The sequence below is a fragment of the Festucalex cinctus genome, chromosome 6, assembly GCF_051991245.1.
Source record: "Festucalex cinctus isolate MCC-2025b chromosome 6, RoL_Fcin_1.0, whole genome shotgun sequence".
Taxonomy (NCBI): Eukaryota; Metazoa; Chordata; class Actinopteri; order Syngnathiformes; family Syngnathidae; genus Festucalex; species Festucalex cinctus.
In genome coordinates, this window is record NC_135416.1 from 16,384,083 (window position 1) to 16,410,147 (window position 26,065).

The following is a 26,065-nucleotide window of genomic DNA, read 5'->3' on the forward strand; positions in this document are numbered from 1 at the left end:
GCGGGAGTGTGCCCACTATGAGTGTATCCACAAGTGACAAATAATTGGCATCTAGTGAAAGCTAAACCTTCTGCCGGATTGGTTGTTTTTCCTCGGGCATGGTTGTTTTTATACAGTATACATACAGTCAACGGCTGATTTTTACAGATCATATTGGTCATGTACCACTGACAAGTCGTAATGCCCATTTAAACAAATGTGAGTTATTTTAATTGCAAACTCCGCCTAGGCTTTAACAATACATTTGTTATGAAAAAGAAATGTAGTGCATTTAAAAGATGACAACAAGCATAAATAAACACCTTTAATGATTTGTGAACTCTCGATCTGTTATATATTCTAGGAGCATACATACATATCATGAAACATATCAAAGGGAAAATAAACCTCATCCAGACTATCTCAACATTCTCTTATCAAGCTCATACATCAATTATGCTACTGTTGTGAATTCAGCTTTGTTTGAATAAAAATAGCAGCAGAATGTTGATGACACATTTGAAATATTTCTAGTCCCAAGTATTTTCATGGTGGTCTCAGTACTAAATGAAGTGCTTTTTCAGATTAAGAAAGCACATGTACATGTAGCAGTTGATGACGAGCTGACATGAACAAACTTCAGAAGCTAAAGTCGGCAACAAAACATGACTGTTATTAATATACTGTAGTGTCTTCAAAATGAACATTGTCTTGATCATTTTAATGAACAGCAACATTTGCAGAAGCATGGCAGACAGCTCTGAATTGAACTAATGCTAACAGCCCACGTGGGTGTGGCCACTTCCATAAGGTCAAAATTTTAAAAAATTAATAAGTGCTCCCTCACTATAAGGCGGTTCACTTTTCACTGCCTCGCTGTTGGCAGATTTTTTTTTATGGATTTCATTTATTGTGGCTATTATTTGGATCCTAACCCCAGCAGAAAAAGAGGGAACACTGTACTTCAGACTCCCGGTGTAGTTTATAGATCATGTTTGTGTAACTAAATGGTAAAAATATCAATAAAAAGTCAAAATTCTTTTTGACAACTTAATTTACAGTAGGCCTAGCATGTTTTTAAACCACTAAGCAGTGACATGCTTCTGTAAAAGTGCACCGTGCTACAAAACATAACTTATTTTGAAAAGCAAACAAGGAAAAAATGTCTTCAATGATGACGGACATGCTGCTCGCATCTTGCTATGACATCCTATGACTGCTTTGCCCTGTCTGCTCACGTCCCCATCACACCGGCAAAGCGTGCAGAAACCGTGAAACGAGTCTCAACTGCTTTTGGCCAGGAAATTGTGCTCTTTCGTCCATCCAGTATTAAAAGATATCCGGCGTTTTGGCATTTTTGCTAGCGCTGCCTTTTCACTGCTGTCAAAGAAGACGGCGAGGAAATTACGTAGTCAGATAGGCACATATGGAGATTTGTTTACATTTATTGTAATCAAAGATGTGTGCGATTTTTCACTGAAGCCACTCTTGGCCAATATAGACCGACTTAGGGTTGCGCAGGACGCAGGACACATCACTGATAATTAGGACTGTCCAGCCTAAATACAGACGTCTGGCCACCCTAGTCCTGGCTGGTCCACCATTACAAAAACAACACTATAGTGTAGGTCCTGTAGGAGATCCGCTGTTACCATGACAACAACAGACACTTTTTCTTGATGCACCATGACACTGATTTTCAAACTGCTAATGTAAGGCAAATTACTCACTATTGCTGTGTAGTCTTTCCTATCACATTCAGTACGTCCCATAAACCCCACACCCACGCCTCACATAGAACACTTGTCCAAACTAGTACCGACGTATGTGGGATGGCTTCACAGGAAACAGTTTCACATTCCTCAGATTCACACAGGATCCTTGCTGGTGGATGCTGCGGCATGCTGGGACGGATGACGGAGGTGAGCTTTAGCAGATGCTGAGTTGCATTAATGAATGGTCATTCTGGGTCTCAACTTGAGACTGATTCACGATGGGTCTCTTAAACATGGATGAGACGTAGAAGGCCTGACAAGACACAGTAGCACTGAATTAACATGGGAACATGCTCAAGAGCAGCCAAGCAAATGGGGAAAACTCACCACCCAGTATGCGGTGAGGGCTCCGAGTATGAAGCCGGTAAGGACGTCCGACAGGTGATGTCTGTTGTCAGTGACGCGGGTCAGACCTGTGTAGATGGCCAGCAGAAACAGAAAGAACTGTAGCACAGGTCTCAGCAGGCGGGCTTTGCGCCATGTCAAACGCGCTTGAAGATAAAACTGCAACGAAAACAAACAGTCACAATGCAATGTGAGCAGGAAAACAAGCGCAAGCGAAGTGAAGTGGTAGTCGTGGCGGCCATCTTACATTGCCACTCGCTATAGAAAAACACGCGGCGTTTTCACATTTTCTGTTCCTATGGTGAAAATGCCACATATACAAATATATATATATATCTAGAAAGATACCCCTGCGTCTGGGCCGCAACCCACCAGGAATACATAAGCAGCAGTAATTCTGTCCATTCATGCATGTAATGGTTTATCCTAAATGTTTCAGAAACCACAATTTTGATATTAACTCACATATTCACTGCATGTAAACAGACACTGTTACCATTAGACTACTTACAGGGGTTGACGTGAGAAAATTTCAAAGTAGCCCTTGCATCCTTCAATTTTTCTGAATGTGGCCCTTTGAGGAAAAGGTTTGGACACCTCTCTTACAGTATTTATGAATGCTTTTGAAGTGACAGATTACTGATATGACGGTACAGTAAATCCACTACATGCATATGAAACATTAACCCAGACTTTCAAAAATACAGGGAAACAAACTCAACATGTGCAGCGACAATATGGAAGTATATGTCAATTGTAAAAAATACCTTAATTCTAATTTGTGGTAATACTGCAGTCCTATTTTTGTTATTGGTTTAGTTTTGTTATCTGTTTGTGGCATTGCTTGTAGGAAAAAAACAATGAATTATCATTGGATTTTTGTAAGCTATACAAAGGAGATTCTTTTGTCTGCACTTTTTCTTTCTTTTTTTAAATTTTTTTTTAAATACAATTTATTAAATGCCCTTCTAGCCCGGCCCATAGTTGGCAGTCCTAGAAAGTCTCTACATCAAACACCAATTAAGTCACATTGGCCCAAAAAAAAAAATCTGTGTTCTCACCATGAACTGCCAGTAATCATTTGTGTTGATTTTCACCCCACAATCTTTTTGTGTTGACAGAAGAATGTGTGTTACATTAAGTTAATGTGAAAATTAGCTTATGAACAAAACAAAAAAATGCTAAACCAAACTGAACAGTCAACATGTGACTAGTTCAACCAATTCCCTTATTGCTATTCAAAAGCCCCTTCGTAGTCAGCATAAATATGTAATCGTATGTGTACAAATTCTGAGACAGCATCGTCCATCAACACATAAAAATGCAGCACGTCTCACACAAACACACCCAGACAATAGAGGGGAGCAGTGAGGCAGGGAGTCGAGGTCATACCCCTCCCACAGCAAAACAAAGCCACCTCTGTGTTTCTCATTTCTCCTTCCAGTATTTCCCATCCTATTTTCTCATTCGTTCACTCTGTGCTGCTCACTGGTCTGGTGATGGATGTGTGTCTCATTCATAGTCAACATAAAGCACTGGTAATTGGAAAATAGAGGGGCCATAAAGCAATAAAGATAGCAATGCTTATATACTTACAGCCAAATACAGCATTGTGTACATCGCAAAGGAGGCATGACCGGAGAAGAAGGACTTCCTAAATGAGAGGGAAATAGCATTAGAACAGCTACCAAAGGAATATAATCTCAATCTCATTTTTTTTTTTATTATTGTTATTGCTAAAGAAAACAACTGAAATAAAATGGGGAAACATTGTAGTTCAGGGTGTCCAAATTTTTTCATTTGAGGGCATTTATATGATTATATTTGCCTTTTTTTTTTTTTTTGCTGCCAGTTCATTAAAAATGACGTTCATACCCGTCAATGGCAGTGAAAGTGTTAAAGTTAAAAGTCTTTTAAAGGTGATAAGGCAAATAGTTAAGGGTTTTTCAAGGGGTGGTCACTGTCCCTGTATCCCACTAAACTAGATACAACCGCGATAATGGGAAAAAATATATTTAAAAAAAATAAAAATAAAAATCCATTAGTTATATATATATTTTTTCCGTTTATTCTGTTTTTTCGTTTTGGTTTGATTTTTACTTTATTATAATTTTTTTCATTCATCATATATGTTCTTTTTTCATTTACATTATTTTTTCCATTAAAAGTATGGTTTTTTTTGTTTTTGTTTTTGTTTTTTTTTACAGTTTTTTTTTTTTACAGTTTTTTACAATTTATTACAGTATACAAAACAGTACATATATTTTTTCTTTATATTGTTTTTTTGTTTTGGTATGATTGTTTTAGTTTATAATGAATGCATTTTCATTCATAATTATTTTATTTTTTTTATTTACAGTTATTTTTTCATTAAAAGTATGTGTTTTTAATTTACTTGTTATAAAGCACAGTATATATTTTCTATCTCTGGAATGTAAAGTTGTGGAGAGACAGGACAGACACCGTTAGAAAGGTCTCGTCGAGACGAATCCGCAGATGCCCGATTGGATGTAGGGTTCGAGATACGGCCGCGCAAAGACCAAAAAATAAACAAACCAAAACGTAAAAAATCCGCTAAACAGCGAGGCCGCGAAAGATAAGCCCGCGATAAGCGAGGAAACACTATATGCTGCGGACCACAGAAAAACAGATGTTGCGCCGCAATTAGCCCTCCGGGCTGTAGTTTTGACACCCCTCCTGTAGATGAAAGAAAGGAGGGCTGAACACGCCGATAAAGGAATGGAAGCAGCAGGTAGTCGATGGATACACACCTGGCCTCCTCTATAGAACGCAGGGAACTGTTGTGGCACTTGACGGACTCCACGTAAGTTCCTCGCGTGCAGTTGAGCGACTTGTAGGTGACGCCGCACACCGACAAGAAGTGCGGCCGCAGACGGCCAACGCTCAGCTTGGCCACATTTGTCAGGGATTGGCCGACGCAGCAGCCAAACAGGAAGGAGCCCAACTCCTTGTAGAGGCAGGACACATACTTGTTCCTGACGAAGGACTTGGAGGTGAGGCCAAGGAAGCGTACCCAGTAACATTCCCCGAAAGCGATCTGCAGGTGGAGACAAGGTCACGACCCCTGCGTTAGAGTCCAAATGAATGGAATTGTCACAATTCCGTGCAGTACTCACTCCGAGACCCGTGATGAGGATGCCGCCAGAGATGAGCACTTTGTCTGGTATGATCTCCGGCAGGTTTGGGTAGTTGATGCTGGGGTCTTCGCAAATGAAACCTATTTCCTTTGGACTGATCACCTTGAACTCACTTAAAAACAAAGGGATGGCAACTGGGGTGGGCGGGGAGAGCGGGATTATGATTAACTCATTTGCTCCCAAAAACGTATAAATACATTCTATTTAAAATATGACCAAGCTCCCAAGTACGTATTTATATGTTTTTTGTGTGTTTTTTAAATGCTAGAGCATTCGTCTTTTTTTTTTTTTTTTTTTTTCATCACAACTAAAAGTTATGGTTTGTTGAAAAAAAAATAAAAACATACACCTACATAAATCAAACAAACATGCTGAATACGACACATATTCAGCTGCTGGTAACACAAAGCATATGACATCGATTAACGTGCTATAACCTCATTAACTGCGACACACAATGCATTCTGGGAACAAAATATATGCACAACATGTAGCTATTACACACCCGGAACTCATAACGGGCAAAGTGTTGCCGCGTTCCATTTGTATTTGTGCTATTTTTTGGAACAATATATTTACAGTTGAGCCCCGGTATTTAGGGCTGGTCTGCAAATAGCAAAAATCTGCATATAACAATTGTTTTTACATTAAATAACATGTTTTTTTTTTACGGTCTGGCCCACTTGGTAATGCATTTTAGCTAATATGAGTTTGACACACCTGCCTTAATCCCTTTTCACACTGCATTTAGCAGGGCACAGCGCACTGTCGTCAAACCCATTCATGTTGTATGCGGTGAGGGGCGGGGACCCCAGAATGGAGTGCTGCTGCATGGCACAGAGCGGCGCACCAAGAGGAGTTCTGCCGCAGCGGCAAGGCACCTCGAATTCAAAAATGTTCTATTCAAGCGCGGCAGAAATCCTCCAATTGGAAAGGAGCTGGCGGAGTGATTTTGTATTGTTTTGGTGGACTTATTTACAAGTAATGACATGATTAAACCATCCAAGTTCCATGTCCTCCTCCTTAAAATTAGCAAAATGAAGGCTCTATGAAATATACATCTTGTCAAGATGTCTAACCAGTGGCAAAATCTCCATTTTGTACTTCCTAGTAGGCTGCTACCTCAGTACTTCCAAATATGGGCATGCTGGAAACCCATCATTCGTGCTTCACTTTCACACTGAGTGAGTGCAGTGTGAAAAGGGCTTTCATCGTCTCACTTTTTAAATTTTCAAACACAACTGACATAGGAGCTTGAACAAAGCACTGCCCCAAGTTTTCGTGTATTTTGGTGAGAAAATAGACATCATTCACGTTATGTTGAACGCGCTATGCTAATCCCATTAGCTGGCAAAAGGTACAATAGATCTGTGTATCTACCTTTTGCTATTTACAAAAGGCCCACTCAAAATACCTTTTGAGAGTAAATTGAGAAAAGACCATCATTATTTCGGTATGAATTACTTTTTGTGACATTTATGTTTGGTAGTGTGCCATGAGATTTTTCAAATTTAAAACGGATGCCTCGGCGCAGTAAAGGTTGGGAAATACTGTCTCCGGAGAACCTCAGTCATTGGACCATTAAGAGGAATGTGAAGGTCACTACACGGCTCCAGAGGGATTGAAGGAACTTGCCCAGTGTTCCTGTTTCCTGAATAACTATGCACATTTTAAAAAGGGTTTGCTCGAATGGGGTTACAGTGCGAGAACAGGACAGAAGGGGAAGAAAAGCGGCTTGTTTGTGACTTCAGCTCAACTCTTCCCTACAGGACAAAAGAGGGAACAAACCAGAGCCAGAAGCAGCCTGACACTGCCTACTCATCGACACCTTCCCCCCACCACCATTTCCCCTCCGATACCCTTCTCTGCCTCACATCTCATACTCCTGCACGCACACATTAGAGGAGGCAATTGGACATACAAAAATGAACACTGCACTTTTAAATCAAGGGTTAAAGGTCACAACCTCTCCGACCAACAAGTGTGTGCTGATTAACCATCATTACATAACCTCTTGCTGTCACTGTGAGGGAGAGTGACACAGATGTGCACGCAGGGATCATACATATATTTATTTATAGCGAATACAATTCCCCGATTCCCCACCGACTCCGCTCTACCCTGAGAACAAGTGGTTGCTATAGAAACAGTAGAATTCCCAGGGCTATGCACGAAGCAGCTGGCACAGAGAGCCTGAGAGTGTGCATGGGTGGGGGGGAAAAAAAGAGCCTTACATGCGCAGAGAGGGAGTGAAAAAAGTTTTTTGTGATTATTTTACTTTGGATTATAGTGTTTTCCAAATGCAATCATTAGGCTGAAAACATCATCACAAAAGATGGAGGGGGAAAAAGTGAAGCTGCGGACCCCGAAACATAACGAGAACTCTTCCGTAGGTTGACACAGCTGCATTAATTGTATTGGTCTACACTGAAACTTGGAGGAAAAAAAATCAATGAAAACAAGGCAAAACCTTGCCAAAAAAATACTAAAACAGATTTTTGACTTTCACCTTTACAAATCTCGTGTGTGGCTGTTTAAAGCACAAAGTTTTTTTTATTTTATTTTTTTTTTTCTTCAAGAGATCCACTTGACCTCTTGTGATATATTGCAAAGCATCTTTGTTTACATACAAACACAAGAAAACATTGTATTTCTGACAGATTTGGGGTTATTGCATCCTAATGAGAAGAGTGGCTAACTTAAACCCAATTAGCTATCTTTTCTACTTGGCTGAGATTTACTATATATGCTTAAAAAAAAAAAGGATAAAAAATACACTAGATGTTACTGTCTTTCAATTGCTTATTTTTCTGTCCCGCCAACTCCAAATAAATTCAGAAACAAAATCACCCCATACAGATTGTTATTAATATGCTATTTTTGACATATGATCGAGGACTATTAAACCATCCTTTTATTACTCAGGTTAACGTCAGTCTTGAGGATTTTATGGTACAAGAGCCAAGAGTGTGTGCTCTTGCGGAGTAGAATGTTTTAAGGACTATAATTGTGTAGCAAGTTCAAATGAAATTATAATTAGATCTCAAACAATGCAGCCTATCATTTAGTTATTAGGAAATTAGTTGGGAAAATTATAATTTCCCCTCATATATATTATACTGCACATTTGCCATATTTACTAAGATAAGCTCAGAAAGTGACATTAATTATTTGCGGGATTAATTACTTCAGCATATTCACAACATTATTTACTTTTTATATTTATTCCTTTTTGGACAGTGGATGAAGACGCATACAAATAAAAGCCACAGTGACTTACTGGATTTTTTAATTTTTTTTAGCATAATATATTTCAGTCAAGAGATGGCTAATAAGCTTCAGTTAAGTTAGGCACCCCTCTCATTACATTTTGTTTTTGTGGTTTAGATGGGAAGTGTGCATACAGTATGTCAAGCGTCACTAACCATTATGCTATTGCTAATTACTTCTTGATTTCAGTTCTGCAGTCTACACCAAAGTGTTTCCTTTTGGAAAAATCAGCAATTATGTAAAGACTTAAATCACTTATTATTTCAGATGTCATTACATTATTGATGACACAATTTTACTTTATTTTTCAGAAAATTCAGATTTAAAATGTACCTCTGTTGTGATAGACAATTTAATGTTCTTTCACTACACGGTAAATTCTGTAGATTAAATTTGACTATTTAGAGTTTTAGAGTAATATTTACACTTGAAAGAGAGCAAAATATAGAACTGAAGTCACTCAATGTGTGAAGAACAAACTCACAACCTTCAGCTTGGGAGACAGCTGATCTACACCCTGAGCCATGCAGCTCCTGCTGTGTGCAATTAATATCGCTCGTGTCAGCTGTAATCGTCCTGAGGAGACCAAAAACGTTGGAGATCAGGAAACAGTAGGCGTGGCATAGCTCAGGTGGTTGAGTGGCAGTCTCCAGGCTGAAGGTCCTGAATTCGTTCCTCAACCCTTGAGTGACTTTTTTCCCCCACTACAATTCTTTATTTTACTCTCTTCCAAGTGTAAACATTACCCTATTCTAAATCAGAGTCTATTTGGTCCCACTCTAAATAGTCAAATTTACTCTGTGGCACTACATTTTTTTAGTGTACACTTTAGATATAGTAGCCTACTTTAAAAGTCACACTTTTAAACTGACCTTCCACAATTGTTTTGTCTCAAGAACAGCAAGTGAAAAACACGCCCACTGCGTATTACGCTGATTTAATATTAAAAACGTTGTAATTCATTCCAATTGTTCAGAGAAACTATGTGAGAAAGTTTCCACACAAAAAAAAGAAGAAAAAAGTAGAAAATGAGTATTATATTCACCTAGGAAAAGGCACACGACGTCTGAAACCACCAGAAGCTTCCTTGTGAATAAAGCGTGTCCATTTTGCGTGGGTTTATTCGCATTGTTCTCCATCTCCGCTGCTGCTGCTGCTGCTGCTGCTGCCGGTTGCGAGCCTCTCTTGGCGTGCAACCCTTTGGGTCGGCCGGGTCGAACGTCTGCCCTCACACGGGCGCGCTGTGGCCCCAACTGGTCCAGCATAATAAAACACGAGTGAACAAGTTCTCATCCGAAAGTTTCGAAAGTCTTTAAACGCAAACGCGAGGAAATAACTGCCCCTTCACAACTATGTTGCCTTTTGACGAAGATTTGATGGCATCACATTGCCTGCAAGACTCGTTCAAACGGGCAACGAGGACTTGATGGGCATCCGTCACGTTCAAACTATGCGTTGCGTGACGTAGCCTATTGCGAAATCTCTCTCGCTCCCTCTCTGTCATCTTGCGCTCATCCTGTTGAGGGTCGCAGGCTACTGGCGCCAACCTGTTAATCCCCCGGGGTCAGGATGTACTGATCGGGCGAAAGGCGGACAACGCCCGGCCTGGACTGGTCAGCAAGTCAGTCGCAGGGCACTTAATTTTGTTTTGCATAGCGTCACACTCAGTCAGGAGAGTTTCTCCAAGTTGAAATTGGAGGCAAGAAAAGTAACGATGTTATACAAGCATCAGTTTATCAACATTTATTGAGCCAAGTAATTTATATTATTTTACTTAAACAAAAATCACAGAACACGCAAAAAAGTCACAAAAAAGTATGAACAGCTCGTCTCAATTTTCCAACAAATTGGCATGATCTGTTGTATGAAAGAATTTATTGTCATTCGGCAATATCAGACATTTTGGGGAAGCTACATGCGGTTATCACAAACGCCGTATTGTCATGTCATTTGTTTGATGGAATGGGCTGTTATTTCTTGCTCCTCTAAGTCGCTGTTCAGCACCGCCATCTAGTGCACAGTTTTTCCAAATATGCAAAGATGCAAATATTTACAATTCAACAGGCAACAACATTTCTCTTCAAAACACTATGACGAATAAAGATCATTTTTATTGCAAGGAAAAAAATCTTTTCCTCCACTTTCTGCTCTGTCAGTCTCCAAATTGTAAAAATATTACGTGGATGATTCCCAAACAACTGATTTAAAATGGATACCTTACCAGATATTGCTTCTCTTTTGCTTCAGAATGTTGAGATTCAGCTGCTGTTCAGTGCAGACGCTAATATTTCCTGGTTGGGTTACAAGGTCTCCACCACAACAAAATATTATTAAATCCTAAACTACTAGTCTTATAGAAAACTGTTCAGGTAAGTTTAAAATACAATTGACCTTTTGCAAAAGCACACCTCCTAATTTTGTTACCACTGACCATTGCTGTTGCTCGGACAGCACCCAAGTGCTTCCAAATGGACCAACAGCATCAAGGAACACACTTAAAAGACACAGAAACAAGTATACATCTTTAATATATAAGTACAAAGTATCAACAAAGAGCAGAGCTGAACGCATACACATAGAAGACAGCTTGACGTACTGACAAAGTGTGTCTGACCAGTTTGAGCTTTAATCCTGACCCTAATATAACAAAATAAAGGTGACAACATAAAGTAACTGGCAACATTAAGGATTATTGATTTAACATTTGATTATGTTTCTAACATTTGATTATGTTTCTAGTACCGGCACCTTACATATATATATATATATATATATATATATATATATATATATATATATATATATATATATATATATATATATATATATATATATATATATATATATATATATATATATATATATATATATATATATATATATATATATATATATATATATATATATACACCCTGTAATGCAATCCACCATCAGCAGGTCAAGACAGCCGAAGGAGGGCCAATTTTCTTCAGTGTTCCAGTTTAAGCATGATAAACCTCTCATTATTGCATCTTTTAGAGACTATTATTCGATGCCGACTCATTTTTCTGGCGAGCTTGCAAATCCTAGCTATGTAATTTATTGTCTCATTCTCATTTCATTACGAGAGTAGCTCGTGTTGTTAGCCTGTCACTTGTATGGGGGCTATTCAAATTCTAAACAAAGTAAGCGCACTAAAGTTAGCTTGGAGGTCAGGTACTGATGCCATTAAACATCTTAAGCTGTAGATATTCTACTGTGGCTGGCCTACTGACCTTATTGTTGCTGGTGATGTAGTTACTTATTAGACAATGGCAAGTGGCCAATAGAGGGCGGTAGGACATTACTCCATCACCCACTTAGAAGTGACGGGGAAAAAAAATGAAACAATATAACAATAGTTAATGACAATTGTTTTGCTGATCAGTGTTGTGATTTTGTGACATCTGTGGTTTGGGGTGCAAACCCTCACCCATAGACTCAGTATGTCTATGTTAGCATTAGCATACACATACATTAGCATGTATTATCGAAGCTCATTAACTTTAATTTTGATTTAATTTTGACTACAGATGCAAATCACTGGGTGGCGGAAATTCACGATAGCAATTTGAAAACAGCTGTTAAACACAAAAAAGAAAGACATGTCAAACGTGTTTGTAGAGTAATGATTTTGTTTTACTTTGCTCTCTCCTGCCAGTAAGCATTGAAAATTATTTGAATTGTTTTGAATTGCCTTAACTGGATAAGGAAATGATAAAAAAAAAAAAATAAATAAAAATAAAAAACTTGGCAGTGAACACTTACTTAAAATATTGATTGTGCAGTTAATTATTTTGTGTGTGGAAGCAATAAAATATTTTTCCTTTTCTTTTTTTTCTTAATTTCAACATCCCATAAAGGATTGTCTTCGACTGGATTCCGCTGGCTTTGTCTTGTAGTTTTAGTAGTGTAATGCATGTTTTAGTTGCCAATTTGTATTTTACTTATATGTACTAGCAAATGGGTAATACCTGATTTTTTTTTACCGCTAGGTGGCAGTAGAGCCACCTTTTTTCTTCGGCTGAGTCTCAGCATGGTTTGCTCATACTGTAAAACAGTCAGCACTTTTGTAATGATGAAAAGTGACAGAAAAGAGACAGTGACTAACCCAAGACCTCCAAGACAGTATTTTTGCTCCGACTAATTAATATCCTAAATAAATATTTGTCCTTTAGTGTTTAACTTTACAACAGAGTTGTACAATTGGACGATTTTCTACCTAGTATGGGGGAAATATTTGAAATTGAACGTCATCATCTTTGTCTTATGTTGTAGTGTGTTTATTATGTGTACACAAATATTAAATAAAAATAATTTGCCAAGTTTTCTTTCTTTCTTTTCTTTTTTTTGCTGATTTTTTATTATGTCAGATTTTTTTTCAAATTCAAATTTACTTTTTTATTTTTTCACAAGTCAGTGCAACATATGCACAGCAGATGTGTTTACATTGAAGTGAACAAATATATCCTTACAAAACAGTAAACTGAGAAAGCAAATTGCAGGACAAATATCTATCTATCTATCTATCTATCTATCTATCTATCTATCTATCTATCTATCTATCTATCTATCTATCTATCTATCTATCTATCTGTCTGTCTGTCTGTCTGTCTGTCTGTCTGTCTGTCTGTCTGTCTGTCCGTCCGTCCGTCCGTCCGTCCGTCCGTCCGTCCGTCCGTCCGTCCGTCCGTCCGTCCGTCCGTCCATCCATCCATCCATCCATCCATCCATCCATCCATCCATCCATCCATCCATCCATCCATCTATCTATCTATCTATCTATCTATCTATCTATCTATCTATCTATCTATCTATCTATCTATCTATCCATCCATCTATCCATCTATCTATCTAACAGCCAATAGAAAAGCACCTTCAGATGACGTCGCTCCCATGGTGTTTTTTTTAAATATTGTACACAAGTAATACGCATTAAAAAATAAAAAATAAAATAATAATACTAATACTAATACTGAAACTAACAAACTAAACTAAAACTAAGCATTTTTTTAAAGAATTCAACAAACAAAAACTAACAGAACCACCCTAAAAACTAGTAAAAACTAACTAAAATGAAAAATTCCAAAACTATAATAACTAGGGCTGGGCGAGTACCGATACCAGCAGCCTTTTTTCAAGTACTCGAGTACTCGTGACGCAGACGAGTACAAGCGACCGATGGCAGAGGGGAAGACGTTAAGTGAGTCCTCCTTGCCTGTAACTGGCGTTAGCTTGCAGCAGTTTTTCACCAAAACGTCACCGGTTTGGAAATACTTCAAAATTGTGAATCTTAAACTAAAAGAGCATTGTTGTTTTATTTTGAGCATTAAGACTATTGAAGAGTGACTGTGCTGTTTTTTTTTTGTGTCAAAATTAAAGGAAACATATTTGTTTAAAAATATCTTTTAGTGATTTTTTTTGTTTGTCAAAATGTACTACTGGTATCGGCAGTTAGTATAGGTATCGGTGAGTACTGAGGGTCTGAGTATCGGTATCGGTCTGAAAAAAAAGTGGTATTGAACATCCCTAATAATAATCCTATTGCCATATTACAAATAAATTAGTTTATATACTGTAGCATTTTTCTAAATATGCAAAAGCACAAATACATTATTTATGCAATTTTTAGGACTAAACACAATTTCTTTTCATAACATAACGTGGCCCTTGCGTCCTTATGATTTTCTGTATGTGGCCCTCAGATGAAAACGTTTGGACACCCCTGGTCTAATGTATACAAATGTGTCCAGTGTTTCGCAAACCACTGTTTGTATTGTTCTGCAAAAAGTGCTTCGCCGACTTTGTGTTTACAATGGTGAAAATCTGGTCCATTGTTTTGCTCCTTCAATGTAAAGGGTTGATAATTATTTAATTCCTTTGTTTTTAGTGTTTATGCAATCGTAAAAAAAACTGTAAGCACATTCATGCTTCCACACTTGGTGGATGTGAATATCCGATGTCCAGGCTCTAAAAATACCAATATTAAAAGGTAATTTGAACACAGTTCTTATTTTAAAAGTGCATTTTAAACTGGTAGGCCTTCACATTAATCAATTCTCAAGATGCATAGCTCTCATCTTAAAAAAAATAAAAATAATTGGTGACCTTGGTGATCTAAATATTCGTAAACATCTGTGGAATCATCTGAACTGCACAATCAAAATGTAAAAATGTGAGACATCTGGATCCGTTTGCTCATGAGGAGTGGGCCAAAATGCCTCTGACAACAAAATAAAAACATTAGTCATCAGGTGCACAAGTCAAACTGAGAGTTCAAGAAAGTGTTTGTTTCCAAAAGTTGTGCAACACAACGTTCAGAATTGGGCATTTCGTCAATATCGACAGAAGGTCCGTCAAAGACGGACAACCATTTTGTTGACGATTAACGGTTTGCGGGGGACTTCGAAAAATGGGTAGATTAAACATTGCCGGAAGTGGGTTTTCGCCTGTCAATGTAAACATCAATAACCGAGTCATAACGGATCTGGCCATTCCATCAATGACGTGCGGGGCCATGCTGCTGACGAATGAGGAAAGCACTGACGCCGTGTGCCCACTTTGCTGACGCGCCACTTCTTTCTTGGGACGACTCCTTTTCTCAAGCAGTAAAAAAAAAAAAGCTACATATCCACTTACCAGGCATGCTAACTTCCTTGCGCACCATTCTCCAAAATTTCTCTCTTTTGCCCCTGTCCACATGACATTACATGACTTTTGCTGACTGGCTGTCATACTTATACTTGTAAATGCAATCAATCATGGGTGAGACAAGCAAGACACAGTGACAGGAGGTGAAAACCAACTTCCCCTATGCTGACTGTCAAAAATATTTGTGAAATAGATACAGCAGGATTAACTGAGACCTGCATGCGCTACTGTACGGGTGAAAAATGAAAGTGAAAACCGTAAAAAAAACAACCAAAAGCGTCCGTGAAGGTGTTGGTCCCCTCCTTCCAAATAGCATATAGGTCAATGTGAAAACTGAAATAGCAATGTGTACTGTAGGTGTTTTTATAAATTGAGTTTTGCATACAGACATACTGTAAGTAATAAAATGTAATTGTTGTTTCTGTTCTCAGGCGCATTTCTATCAGACTCTTTGTTATCCGTTCAAAAAAAAAATACAACCATTTGTTTTATCTCACACATGTAGACGCATTTATTTACATTTCTTGAAAAAGTATTTCAAAGAGGAACAAAAAGCTCAAAGGAGCACATGATTTTTCCTGAATATGATTATGCTGACTTCCACATTTTTTTTTCTGTCACTGAGTGCCACATACAACCGCTAGAGTTTCCCACATGCCCCCAGTTTATTCTCAGTTGTCGTTTCTCGTGATAGTTGAATTGCCCAAGCGTGTCATGTGTGATTACATCATCAGGGGAGACGATGCCATTTTCCTTTTTTTCGGTGCAAAAAAGTCTCAGTGACATGTCTGAAAGAGAAAGTGTAGCACAAGCACATCAGGCAATAGAAAATATCACATATTATTGTTTTAATGGCAAGCTTTTTTTTTTTTTTTTGGTGTTTTTGAGTGCAACTACTCATATTTAAAATTTTAAGCACTACTATGTTGAAACCATACAATCTATAGTTCTCAATTTCTTCTATTTGTCTGGTGTAAGCATTACAATTAAAAGTTGCATTGCAGTGTACTACATTTGTCTCACTGTCAAAGGTTCAAATCTCATCTCAGGCCTTTCTGTGTGGTTTATCTCTGGGTACATATATGTTGAAAGGGGAAAAAAATTGGTAGAGCTTTATAGAAATGAAATGCCAAATTGAGATTTATGTTTCTCTAGTACAGTGAGAAATCATTATGATCACCGTCTACTCTTCACATAAAGAAATATCAGTTATTATCAATACTAGCTTTGCATAACATTCTGAAAAATAATTTAAGCAAATTTCTTACTTCGGAAGTGTGTATATAACTGGTAGTCCTTCATATTAAAACCCCTGGGTGGTATTGTGACCTGTTTTGGGCTTTTTGATGGTGGTAACCAGGCAATTTTAAACTAAAATACCACCCACTGGTTTAAATTAATCGGTTCCCAAGAAGTAGCTATCAGATTGAAAAAGGTTGGTGGTATTTCCGCACGTCATTTGCCAGATGCAGTTTAAATTCCAGGAACTGATCAGTTTTTCTTGCTGATTAGTGTTTGGTGTCATTGCAGCCAAAGAGGTCCAGAGTCTCCAGACCTCCCATGTTGTCTTGACACTCCCTAAAGTGATTCCTCACGGACATGGTCTTTGCCTGTTTTCAGCCATCTGGTCTCTCTCTCTCTCGCAGTCCCTGGTTCAGATGGGATGTTTTGCGCAAACTGATTAGCAAAGGCTACTCGGGCGGCATGGCTCAGTGGTAGAGCGGTCATCTCCCATCCATGAGTTTGTGGTTTCAATCCCTACCCCTGGTGACAAGGGATGTTACGATAAGGGCAATATCGTGATATCGTGATATCAAAATTGCCACAATATCGTCGTTGTCACATTCACAATATTTAAATGCAACACGTGTCAAAAAAGTCAGGTTGATTTGCTGCCCTGCGATTGGCTGGCAACCAGTCCAGGGTGTACCCCGCCTACTGCCCAGAGCCAGCTGAGATAGGCGCCAGCACCCCCCGCGACCCTTGTGAGGAATAAGCGGTCAAGAAAATGGATGGATTGTGCAGTTCTAGCACCCTCTGGTGGCTACTTTTTTAGGACAATTTAATTTTCATTAGGGATGTTTTGGACCTTCTATGTTTAAAATCTACACTAATTGTCAGATGAAGGGGAACGTAATATGCCTGTGAAGCAAGTCAATATGTGGATGAACTCAATGTGTGCGTATATTAACAATATAACAATAATAATAATAATAATAATAATAAATAATAAATAATAATAATAATAATAATAATAATAATAATAATAATAATAATAATAATAACAACAACAACAACAACAACCATTGCTGTTATGTACAAAAGCACAATATTGTGCTTTTTTTTTGGATGGATGGATGGATGGATGGACCCCCCCTTTTTTTTCTTTTCTTTTTTTTTTTTACAATATGACTTTTTTTTTTAAATATCGCCAACCTACCCACAATATCGTGATAATTATCGTATGGTGAGCTTCGTATCGCGATAATATCGTATTGTGACATTTGGATATCGTTACATCCCTACTGGTGACCATGTCAAAGTGTCCTTGAGCAAGACACCGAACCCCGATTTGCTCCCACTGGTGTGTGTGAATGGGTGATCGTGAGGCATTTAAAGCGCTTTGGACACCAGGTGCCGTTAAAGCGCTACATCAAAAGCATTCCAAGGGATCTTATCTTGTATTTGTTGGACATAACCTCTCTAGCTAGGAAGAGAACAAATTAAAAATCATCTCCATCCCTGGAAAGCTGCAAATGAGAATTTTGCCGACACGTGAACAACTGCGCAAAACAATGAGGCTTCATCCGTCATCAATGACGTGATTCCCCTATTATAAATTACGCATCCATACGCATTGCATCCTAAGTTGCTCGACACACCCTTCCAAGCACAATTTCCATCCCATCTCTACTTGTCATCTTACGTTTGCTTACGTGTTTCTTATCTTACATGTGCTTCTCATTAAGGCCATAGTGAGTAACAGGGCCCTGTTTTCGTAGACAGGAGATTCACATCATATCATGGATGTCATTGTATTGTCATTGTGTCAAGTGTGTGTCTGGGGTGAACAGAGTGGACACAAGCATTTTGATGGTAGGGCACACCCCCCTTATGGCTCGTCCATGGAGGCGGGAGTGTGTACACCATGGACTGGAAGACAAACACTCTACTGCAGACAACAAAACTTCCCATCATGACCTAGCCCTTTTGTCATGTCTATATTTATGAACTGTTTCAGAAAACTTTCCACTCGGTATGAATATACTTCCTTTTAATATTTCTCCTTTGCTAGCTGTGCAGATTTGAGCAGACAATCATATTTTGGTCACGGATAGCCTCTTTAATAAGTGAGTAGCTTTATTGCTTATGGAATGAATGGCGCAAAATGACTCAGAAGAGCGGCCTCCCTGATCTAAACTCATGTAGTGGTTGGTGTCTTATTGGACTTCAGCTGTACTGATTGCTGAATCACCACTATACCATTAATAAAAAAATAAAAAAAATAAAAAAATAAAAATAAAAAAAATGTCCCAAAGTGCTTTTGGCACTAGGGCAGAAAATCATGTGGATACTTTAGAATCACTGGATCAGCAAAGTGGGGAATTTTTTTATTATTATTACTATTATTATTATTATTATTATACCAGAGGGAACACATTCCTTAGGCTCCCGGATTATGTACAGTATATTTCCAAGTAGCCTCCTGAATAGGAGAGTCTGTTTGTGAAAGCTTGGATGCAGAAGATCGCTTGTTAGCTAGGTACCTCATGATTTATTTTAGAAAATATGTAGTTGTTTTTGTTCTGTTCTGATGAAGCAACACTAACCTACATGATCACAAACGATGCAACAATGCAAGTGACGTCAGCAGTGCCGCCGCTAGCCCTTTGGGTGCCCTAAGCTTAAAAGTGTGATGGTGCCCCTGAATTTTTGAAGTTGCTGCCATGGAGATAGCTGCCGTGATCGACAGGACTGGATTTGGATGATGACCCACTTCCCTGACGTCGTCTTCTTGCAGTGTTTCAACTTCCTCAATGGACTTTTGCTCTATTCTAGTAATAATGTTTAGTATCATAAACTATGTCAATTGTTGCCCATTCAGCGTCCATTGCAGCCTGGTAATCATGGGAGGGGGATTACCACATATGCATCTGCGGCCCCTTCTCAAGGTTTCTTGTTTTTTTTTCCTGATGTTTTTTGTTTTTTTTAGTTTTTCCTTGCCCTTTTGTGGTTTGATCAGGGGATGTCGTTGCTATTTGTCAACTGTGGGCATGTGAAGCCCTTTGAGACTTTTGTGTGATTAAGGGCTCTATAAATAAACTTGACTTGCCTTGAAACTTGACTTGTCCAAACTGTTTCATCTTGGGGAAGACGACGCCAAGTCATGGCTTGTTTAGCTGTGCGTTCGATCATTGTTTTTTTCTTGTTTCTTTTACTTTCTGTTTACCTCTTCAACTTGCAAACCGCAGAAGAGAATCACAACCTGCACTCTGATTGGCTGATGTCACGCACATTTCCATCGCGTCTGTTCACTCCCCTTTAGGAGCAATTTAGGTTGCCATGTCGCTGTTCTGATTTTGGTGCCTCGGTATGAGAAAGATTTTTGATCTGGGAAATAAATTATAAAAAGTTTTTACGTACCCATATGTGCTCACGTGGTATTTTTTTTTTATGTTTGATACATTGAATTAGTTTTTTTTTTCTGTGTATGTTTAAAATGTCCAACTGTGTGAGTGGTCATTGAATGCAGCATGCGTTTACTTTTGCTTCTCTCCACGTAGCTCTTGATCGCACTTTTTTTTTTCTTTTTTTTTGCAAATCCTTGTTCATGTAACTGAAAAACACAATCCTTAAAAGAGGGTTCTTCATGTATTTCAAATGAAAACATAAAACGTAGTAATGTCGGTTTATGTCACAGTGTCGCACTCGCACCCAATCCGTGGGCGCGCTCCTGCTCCTGATACCTCCACGGTTGGGGTAAACAGTAAATATGTTGGAAGTTCATCAATGACTTGCGCGCTCGACATCGCACTGTATGTGCAGGCAAAATGTGGCCCCACACGGACGATGGCGCTCTACGCACTACGCGTGCTCGTGTAGGGCGCGGCGGTCACGTCAGGAAAGTGATTGCGTCTCTTTCGCGCCTCTCTCAACTTCTGACACTCGCCCACATTCCGGGGAATTCCTGACGTCACATGAATGCTTGAGGTGGATCCCGTTGTCGAGGTTGTGCCAAAGTTGCGCCAGAAAACAATTTTCTTTTTCTTTTTTTTCTTTTTTTTAGCTCGATGATGTAACTCTCAAGCACTATCCATCCTTCCTCAAAACTTGCGTGTGTGCTTGTTTTTGTTTTCTCAATATATTTTACCTACGTTGTCATTTTGTTTGATTCATGTACAGTATTTGTATCTTGTTTTTGTTGTTGTTTTATTTAGGGATTAAAGGGCGTTGCTGCTATTTTGTTTATTGATTGGTAGATTTGCCTGGCTGAAATTTTTATTGATTTTGTTTATTCATGATTTATTTGTTTTAGTGACAGTTTTAAATGCAATTTTATTATCCATCCATCCATTTTCCGAACCGCTTGCTCCTCACTAGGGTCGCGGGGGGTGCTGGAGCCTATCTCAGCTGGCTTTGGGCAGTCGGCGGGGGACTCCCTGACTGGTTGCCAGCCAATCGCAGGCATTATTATTATTATTATGATTATTATTATTATTATTATATTTTTTTTTGGTAAAGGTAAGGTTCATAGATGTTTTTGGCAAGTTGACGGTAGATGTCGATAAACCAAGCGAGTGCAGCCGCGGTTTCACTTCCTCTTGTCTCAAATACCGCACAGCTGCCGGATGTTGCGAAACAAAAGGGAGTCTCGGAAAGTTTTCAGGACGTCTCTCATAGACGCCCACGGCTATGCATTGTGGAGGAGGAGGCTGTGGCGTGAGAATAAACTGAGGAGAGAAACCCATGACTTCCGTGGTTTTTCCTCTCGAGTGTGAAACCGAACTCACCTTTTCTCAATAAAAGGGCCGGCTTGACGATACTCACTTCAATCAAACTAGACCGGACTGTGGTGCAGATATAGAGCCGCCATCCTGTGGAAGTTACCGGGAATAGACGCCTTGCCCCTCTGCCGTCCTCATGTGCGCTTTGCTGGGACAACGACCTAACGACATGGATATTGAGTGTCAGCAAGAGAGAAGCCGTGATCGTGTTCGTTGTCTGGACGTGTGCGTGGTCACGTCCATCATCGCCCTGTTTGCAGCACTCACAGCCGTGGCTGCAGTGTGCGTGCCGGTCCTGATCACGCTGCAGTCTAAAGATCTGCCGAATGTTCACTCTGGAAACAAAGGAGAAGCATCCACACCAATCCCAACGGAATATAAGGTACATTTAGGAGTTGTTGTTTTTTTTAATTAGACCTTTGTTTCGCTTAAATGTATAGCGTACTCTATCATCTTTTGTTTTGCATAATATGACTTATACGCTATCATTGCTTGTTTGTTGACAGATGCAGAACTTTGCTTACTTGGAGGCAGACTCAAGTAAGTCCGTTTATTTTTGGTGAAATATTTGAACACAATCCGTATATTATTATTATTATTATTATTATTATTATTATTATTATTATTATTATTATTATTATTATTATTATTATTATTATTATTATTATTATTATTGTCATCATCATCATCATCATTATTATTAAGCTACCTGATTAGCGTCCAGCTGCAGTTGACTGAGGTTGCTTCTAAAGTAACCCATAAGTTGGGTAAAATTTTTTACCCAAATTGGGTGTTTTTGACCAATTGATCATTTAAAGGGATAGACTTTTTTTTGCCATTGTTCATTCGTTTTAAATCCATCCATTTTCTTGAACGCTTATTCCTCGCAAGGGTCGCGGGGAGTGCGGGAGCCTATCTCAGCTGGCTTTGGGCAGTAGTCGGGGGACACCCTGGACTGGTCGCCAGCCAATCGCAGGGCACACAGAGACGAACAACCATTCACGCTCACACGCACACCTAGGGACAATTCGGAGCACCCAATTAACCTGTCATGCATGTCTTTAGAATGTGGGAGGAGACCGGAGTACCCGGAGAAGACCCATGCGGGCACGGGGAGAACATGCAAACTCCAGCCAGGATCGTTTTAAATCCCACTATTAATTTTAATAAAAAAAAAGTTATATCACATCAATGTTTATTTTTTGTATATAATTGCTAGTTATATTATTATATTAAATGGGTTGTGCCGTGCCTTACAGGAGACTGACATGTTCCGCCGCCATCTTTCTGCTACGCATACCCAAAGGATACAAATTTAACGCACGTAGTAATTGGGGGTAGGCTTGCGAAGTGTGGTCTCTCTGAGGTACCGTAGTGTGCGCATGCTTCAAAATACACGCTCTTCAAACTTAAGTCGTTGCATTCTAATATTTCACCACTAGATGGCAAAAATATTTACACACTGTCACTTTAAATTGAAGTTTTTTTGTTTGTTTTTTAAAATGTTATTTTTTCACTCACTTACACAAACACGCACACAAACAAACATGGGCTCCCAGGTAGGGAAGAGAACCCACACCAGGAAAGTGACAGTAACACTCCGTTACCCAGAGCCCCGCCATAAAGTGGAAGTTTGCGTACATGATTCCAGTTGATGATTTCATGTTCTTAAGATCACAAAATAGTTGGAACTGAAACTACAGCACCTCTGCTGGCTGAAGACAAGTAGTGCACTCTCAAGCAACCACCAATTCCACACAATTGACAGAATTCTGCAATCAATTATTGTTTTACCTTCTCAAGTAGTGGGTGTGGTGCAATGCTAGGTTGGGGCATGTGTGACCCTAGGGAACACGTCTTTTTTTTTTTTTTTCCAGCTTGGGGCCTTTAAACAGTTGCCTATATTGCCTTTCCTGTTGCAACGTGTCTGCTTCTGTTATTTAAGCAAGTGCATGTAGCTAATTGGATGCGTTTCGCTCCTTTTGCAGGCAGGTTGGAGAATTCAAACGTTCAGTGGGCTTCAGTTCATTACGGCGCCAAGAAGTCTGTTGGAAGCAACTTCCATTTTGATGCAAACCAGCGCTCACTGTTGCCCAAACATGCGGGGAATTACTTCATGTACCTGGACCTCAACCTGACCTGCACCTCAAACAATTGCGGTGCCGGCCTCCTCAGCGTGCGTGTGGGGGACAAGCTGACCTGCCAAGTGAATCTTCAGAAAGGGTCCCTACAAGAGAGCAAGAAGTGTTGGACAGTGAGCTGGCTGGACGGCAAGACGCCGCTGCTCACCCACATGACCGTACCAAACGAGGGATTGCAGGACTGGAAGCTGGAGCTGATTGGTTCTAATTTGGTTTTGCTCTTGCTGGACTATTAGCTGAAAGACCCACCTCACTGTGACCTGCAAGTAACCCAACTAAAAAAAAAAAAAAAACACAACAGGATCAACACATGAAAGACTTTGTGGAACTCACATGAAAAATGACTTGAAAGAAGAGAAGTTGCAATAAGAAGCAGTTATGGACGAGACGTTGGCTGCCTCTTTGTAATATGCTCATTTATTTAACAAGATGGGGAGTATTTATGTTGCAGGTTGTATGTCAAATGTTACGTTATAATATTCTGAGAACACTAAATTAGTGTCAATGTGCAGTGCATTTTTTATTTGAGTTGTTGCTTCTGTCTTCATTTGATAAATGTCTTCAAGGTTCTCATCTGGATTCATTCACTTCGTAGCAAACAGTATAGTAAACAATAGTAAACAACTTAATAGTAAACAGCAATGAGATCACAGTCAAGATAACATTGCGGCATTGCAGCACCTGACTGGTATGAACACAACAGTTGTCGTTTGGTATGCAAACCAAGATTAAGCAATAAATACCAACATACTTACTGAACAGTTCATTTTACCATTCATGGAACCATGCTGCATACGCCGGAGTCAGGCAAATGCGGTGGCGTGGTTCAGTGTAGAATGGTCGCCTCCCAATCGTGAGTTTGTGGTGACCAAGTGTCCTTGAGCAAGACACTGCACCCTGATTTGCTCCCAGTAGTCCTGGCAGCACCCTGCGTGGCAATAGCCGACCTCTGGGGTGTGAATGGGTGAATGTGAAGCTTTGTAAAGCACTTCGGACACTATAGCTAAAAACCAAAAAAGTGCAATATAAATAGCAGTCCAGTACACATGTATCACTAACTACACTATCGGTGACTCCTGTCCTGTCAGCCAATTCAATACACTTGCAGCGTGCTAGTTAACAGACCAATCTGAAGACTCAAACAGAACAGGAAAATGCTTGTTTCATTTAAAGGGTAAAATACAGAATTCAAAATAAAGTGTAACCAATTGAGATGTCATATGTATTGTTTGATGTTCAAAATGTGGACTTCATGCCAGATGTGATGCAACAATGTAAGTCCAATGGACAAACTGCACTGTGCTAAATGTATCCATATTAACATGGAAATAAAAATGTAAGCGCATGTTTACGTGTGTGTCTGTGGGAAAAGGAGAAAATGACGTTTGTGGAAGTGATTGCAACAAGCTTATAAGTGGAATCATTGCGAAAAGGAAAGTTCCTTGTTGTTGACTGCAGCGCATCGTTTCCTGTTTATTTATTTTAAAGTGTGGTTTAGTTAAAAAAAAAAAAAAAAAAGTTGGCCGATAGCACCAACAGGTGGAGATGGCAACAGAAAATTCATCGAAATTTGTCTCTCGGCATTGTGACTCATCATAAGCTGTATTTTGTGAAAACCAAGATATCAAACTTTGTTATTCTTTTCACTGTATATATATATTTTTTTTAAATGGATGGCGTGCCCTGTGATTGGCTGGCAACCAGTCCAGGGTGTCACCCGCCTACTGCCCAGAGCCAGCTGAGATAGGCGCCAGCACCCTCCGCGACCCTTGTGAGGAATAAGCGGTCAAGAAAATGGATGGATGGATAATGGATGGCACTGTGCATCATATTTATTTGCTTGATCACAATTAGAATGACTTTCGTAGGTTCAGCATGCTCAACACAAAATGTTGTTAATGCCAGATCAGTTTATTATTTATCATAATTATAGTTTGCATTGTAGCTACGTCACATGTAATAGCCTACATATATATGGTGTTGTTATTGTCCTCCTCAAATACCACTGCAAAACACAACTACAATAATTAAGATATTGTTAAAGTATCTCTATCGGTTTCAAACCTTGATGTAAATCTTGCATTGGGTCTCATTCAGACAAGAGCTTTAGACAAAACAACAAGATAACGAGCAACAGAATGAAAACTGTCCATTCAGTTTTTGTTTATGGATGTATAACAGCTAGCCAGGTATTGTATAAAACTGTACGTATTATTAGCAAACATATAATTTTATAGAGGAACATATGTGAATTCAGAGTAAATCTGTTTTTGAATCGCTTAACAGCAATCACATACTGGCCAACTTTCATGTTGTAAGATGTGCACATGTGATGTGGATGTGTTGATTTGAGACTTATGACAGGAAATAACCCAATTATTTCACCAGACTATCTAAACATGGTCTCTCTATGTTGTTTCCATATCTTGTAGACTCTTTTTGTCAACGCTCTTGCTGAAGTGTTGTCCTGCATGTCCTTTTGTTTGTGCTTTTATCAAGGGCCCTTGCAGCGACATTTATGCAGTCTGATGCAAAAATATTTGGAAACTCAGTTGTATTCTTTTTGCCTCTATCCTTAATCATAATCATTTGTAGACTCAAGTCAAGATCTAATTAACGTGTAATATTTCAACTTCAATTAAAGATGTATGAAATAATATTTGGAATCTACTATTTAGAAAATTTTGTCTTCCTTCATTTGTATTGACACCTCCTTGGATTTG

General features: G+C 39.1%; 2 protein-coding genes across 3 annotated transcripts; one reads left to right on the forward strand and one right to left on the reverse strand.

Annotated features, from left to right (window-relative positions):
- Positions 1–276: 276 nt before the first annotated feature.
- Positions 277–10,970, reverse strand: LOC144020151 (phospholipid phosphatase 3-like). 2 transcript variants are annotated; one of them, XM_077523296.1, is made up of 7 exons: positions 10,749–10,970; positions 9,573–9,780; positions 5,237–5,391; positions 4,871–5,157; positions 3,696–3,753; positions 2,082–2,258; positions 278–2,007 (listed from the first exon to the last, which is right to left on the reverse strand). In XM_077523296.1, exons 2-7 carry the CDS (start codon positions 9,664–9,666, stop codon positions 1,909–1,911), a joined length of 870 nt encoding a protein of 289 aa, XP_077379422.1. In that variant the 5' UTR covers positions 9,667–9,780; positions 10,749–10,970; the 3' UTR covers positions 278–1,908. The 2 variants fall into 2 exon arrangements, with proteins under 2 accessions (XP_077379421.1, XP_077379422.1); XM_077523295.1 differs by lacking the exon at positions 10,749–10,970 and having other exon boundaries at positions 277–2,007; positions 9,573–10,081.
- A 10,092-nt stretch (positions 10,971–21,062) lies between these two features.
- On the forward strand, positions 21,063–24,680 carry LOC144020855 (uncharacterized). Its single transcript, XM_077524722.1, has 3 exons — positions 21,063–21,583; positions 21,708–21,741; positions 23,190–24,680. The coding sequence occupies exons 1-3, from the start codon at positions 21,338–21,340 to the stop codon at positions 23,576–23,578; spliced, it is 669 nt and encodes a 222-aa protein (XP_077380848.1). The 5' UTR covers positions 21,063–21,337; the 3' UTR covers positions 23,579–24,680.
- The last annotated feature ends 1,385 nt before the right edge of the window (positions 24,681–26,065 follow it).

Bases quoted from the DNA above. Each gene is read 5' to 3' on its own strand.
- LOC144020151 (XM_077523295.1), bottom strand. From the start codon at position 9,792: ATGCTGGACCAGTTGGGGCCACAGCGCGCCCGTGTGAGGGCAGACGTT. The intron at 5,392-9,572 runs GTGAATATAATA...CGCCCACCCCAG, and splicing joins CGTCGTGTGCCTTTTCCTAG to TTGCCATCCCTTTGTTTTTA. The intron at 3,754-4,870 runs GTGTGTATCCAT...CCTCTCATTTAG, and splicing joins CGTTCTATAGAGGAGGCCAG to GAAGTCCTTCTTCTCCGGTC.
- LOC144020855 (XM_077524722.1), top strand. From the start codon at position 21,338: ATGTGCGCTTTGCTGGGACAACGACCTAACGACATGGATATTGAGTGT. The intron at 21,584-21,707 runs GTACATTTAGGA...GTTTGTTGACAG, and splicing joins CAATCCCAACGGAATATAAG to ATGCAGAACTTTGCTTACTT. The intron at 21,742-23,189 runs GTAAGTCCGTTT...CTCCTTTTGCAG, and splicing joins TTACTTGGAGGCAGACTCAA to GCAGGTTGGAGAATTCAAAC.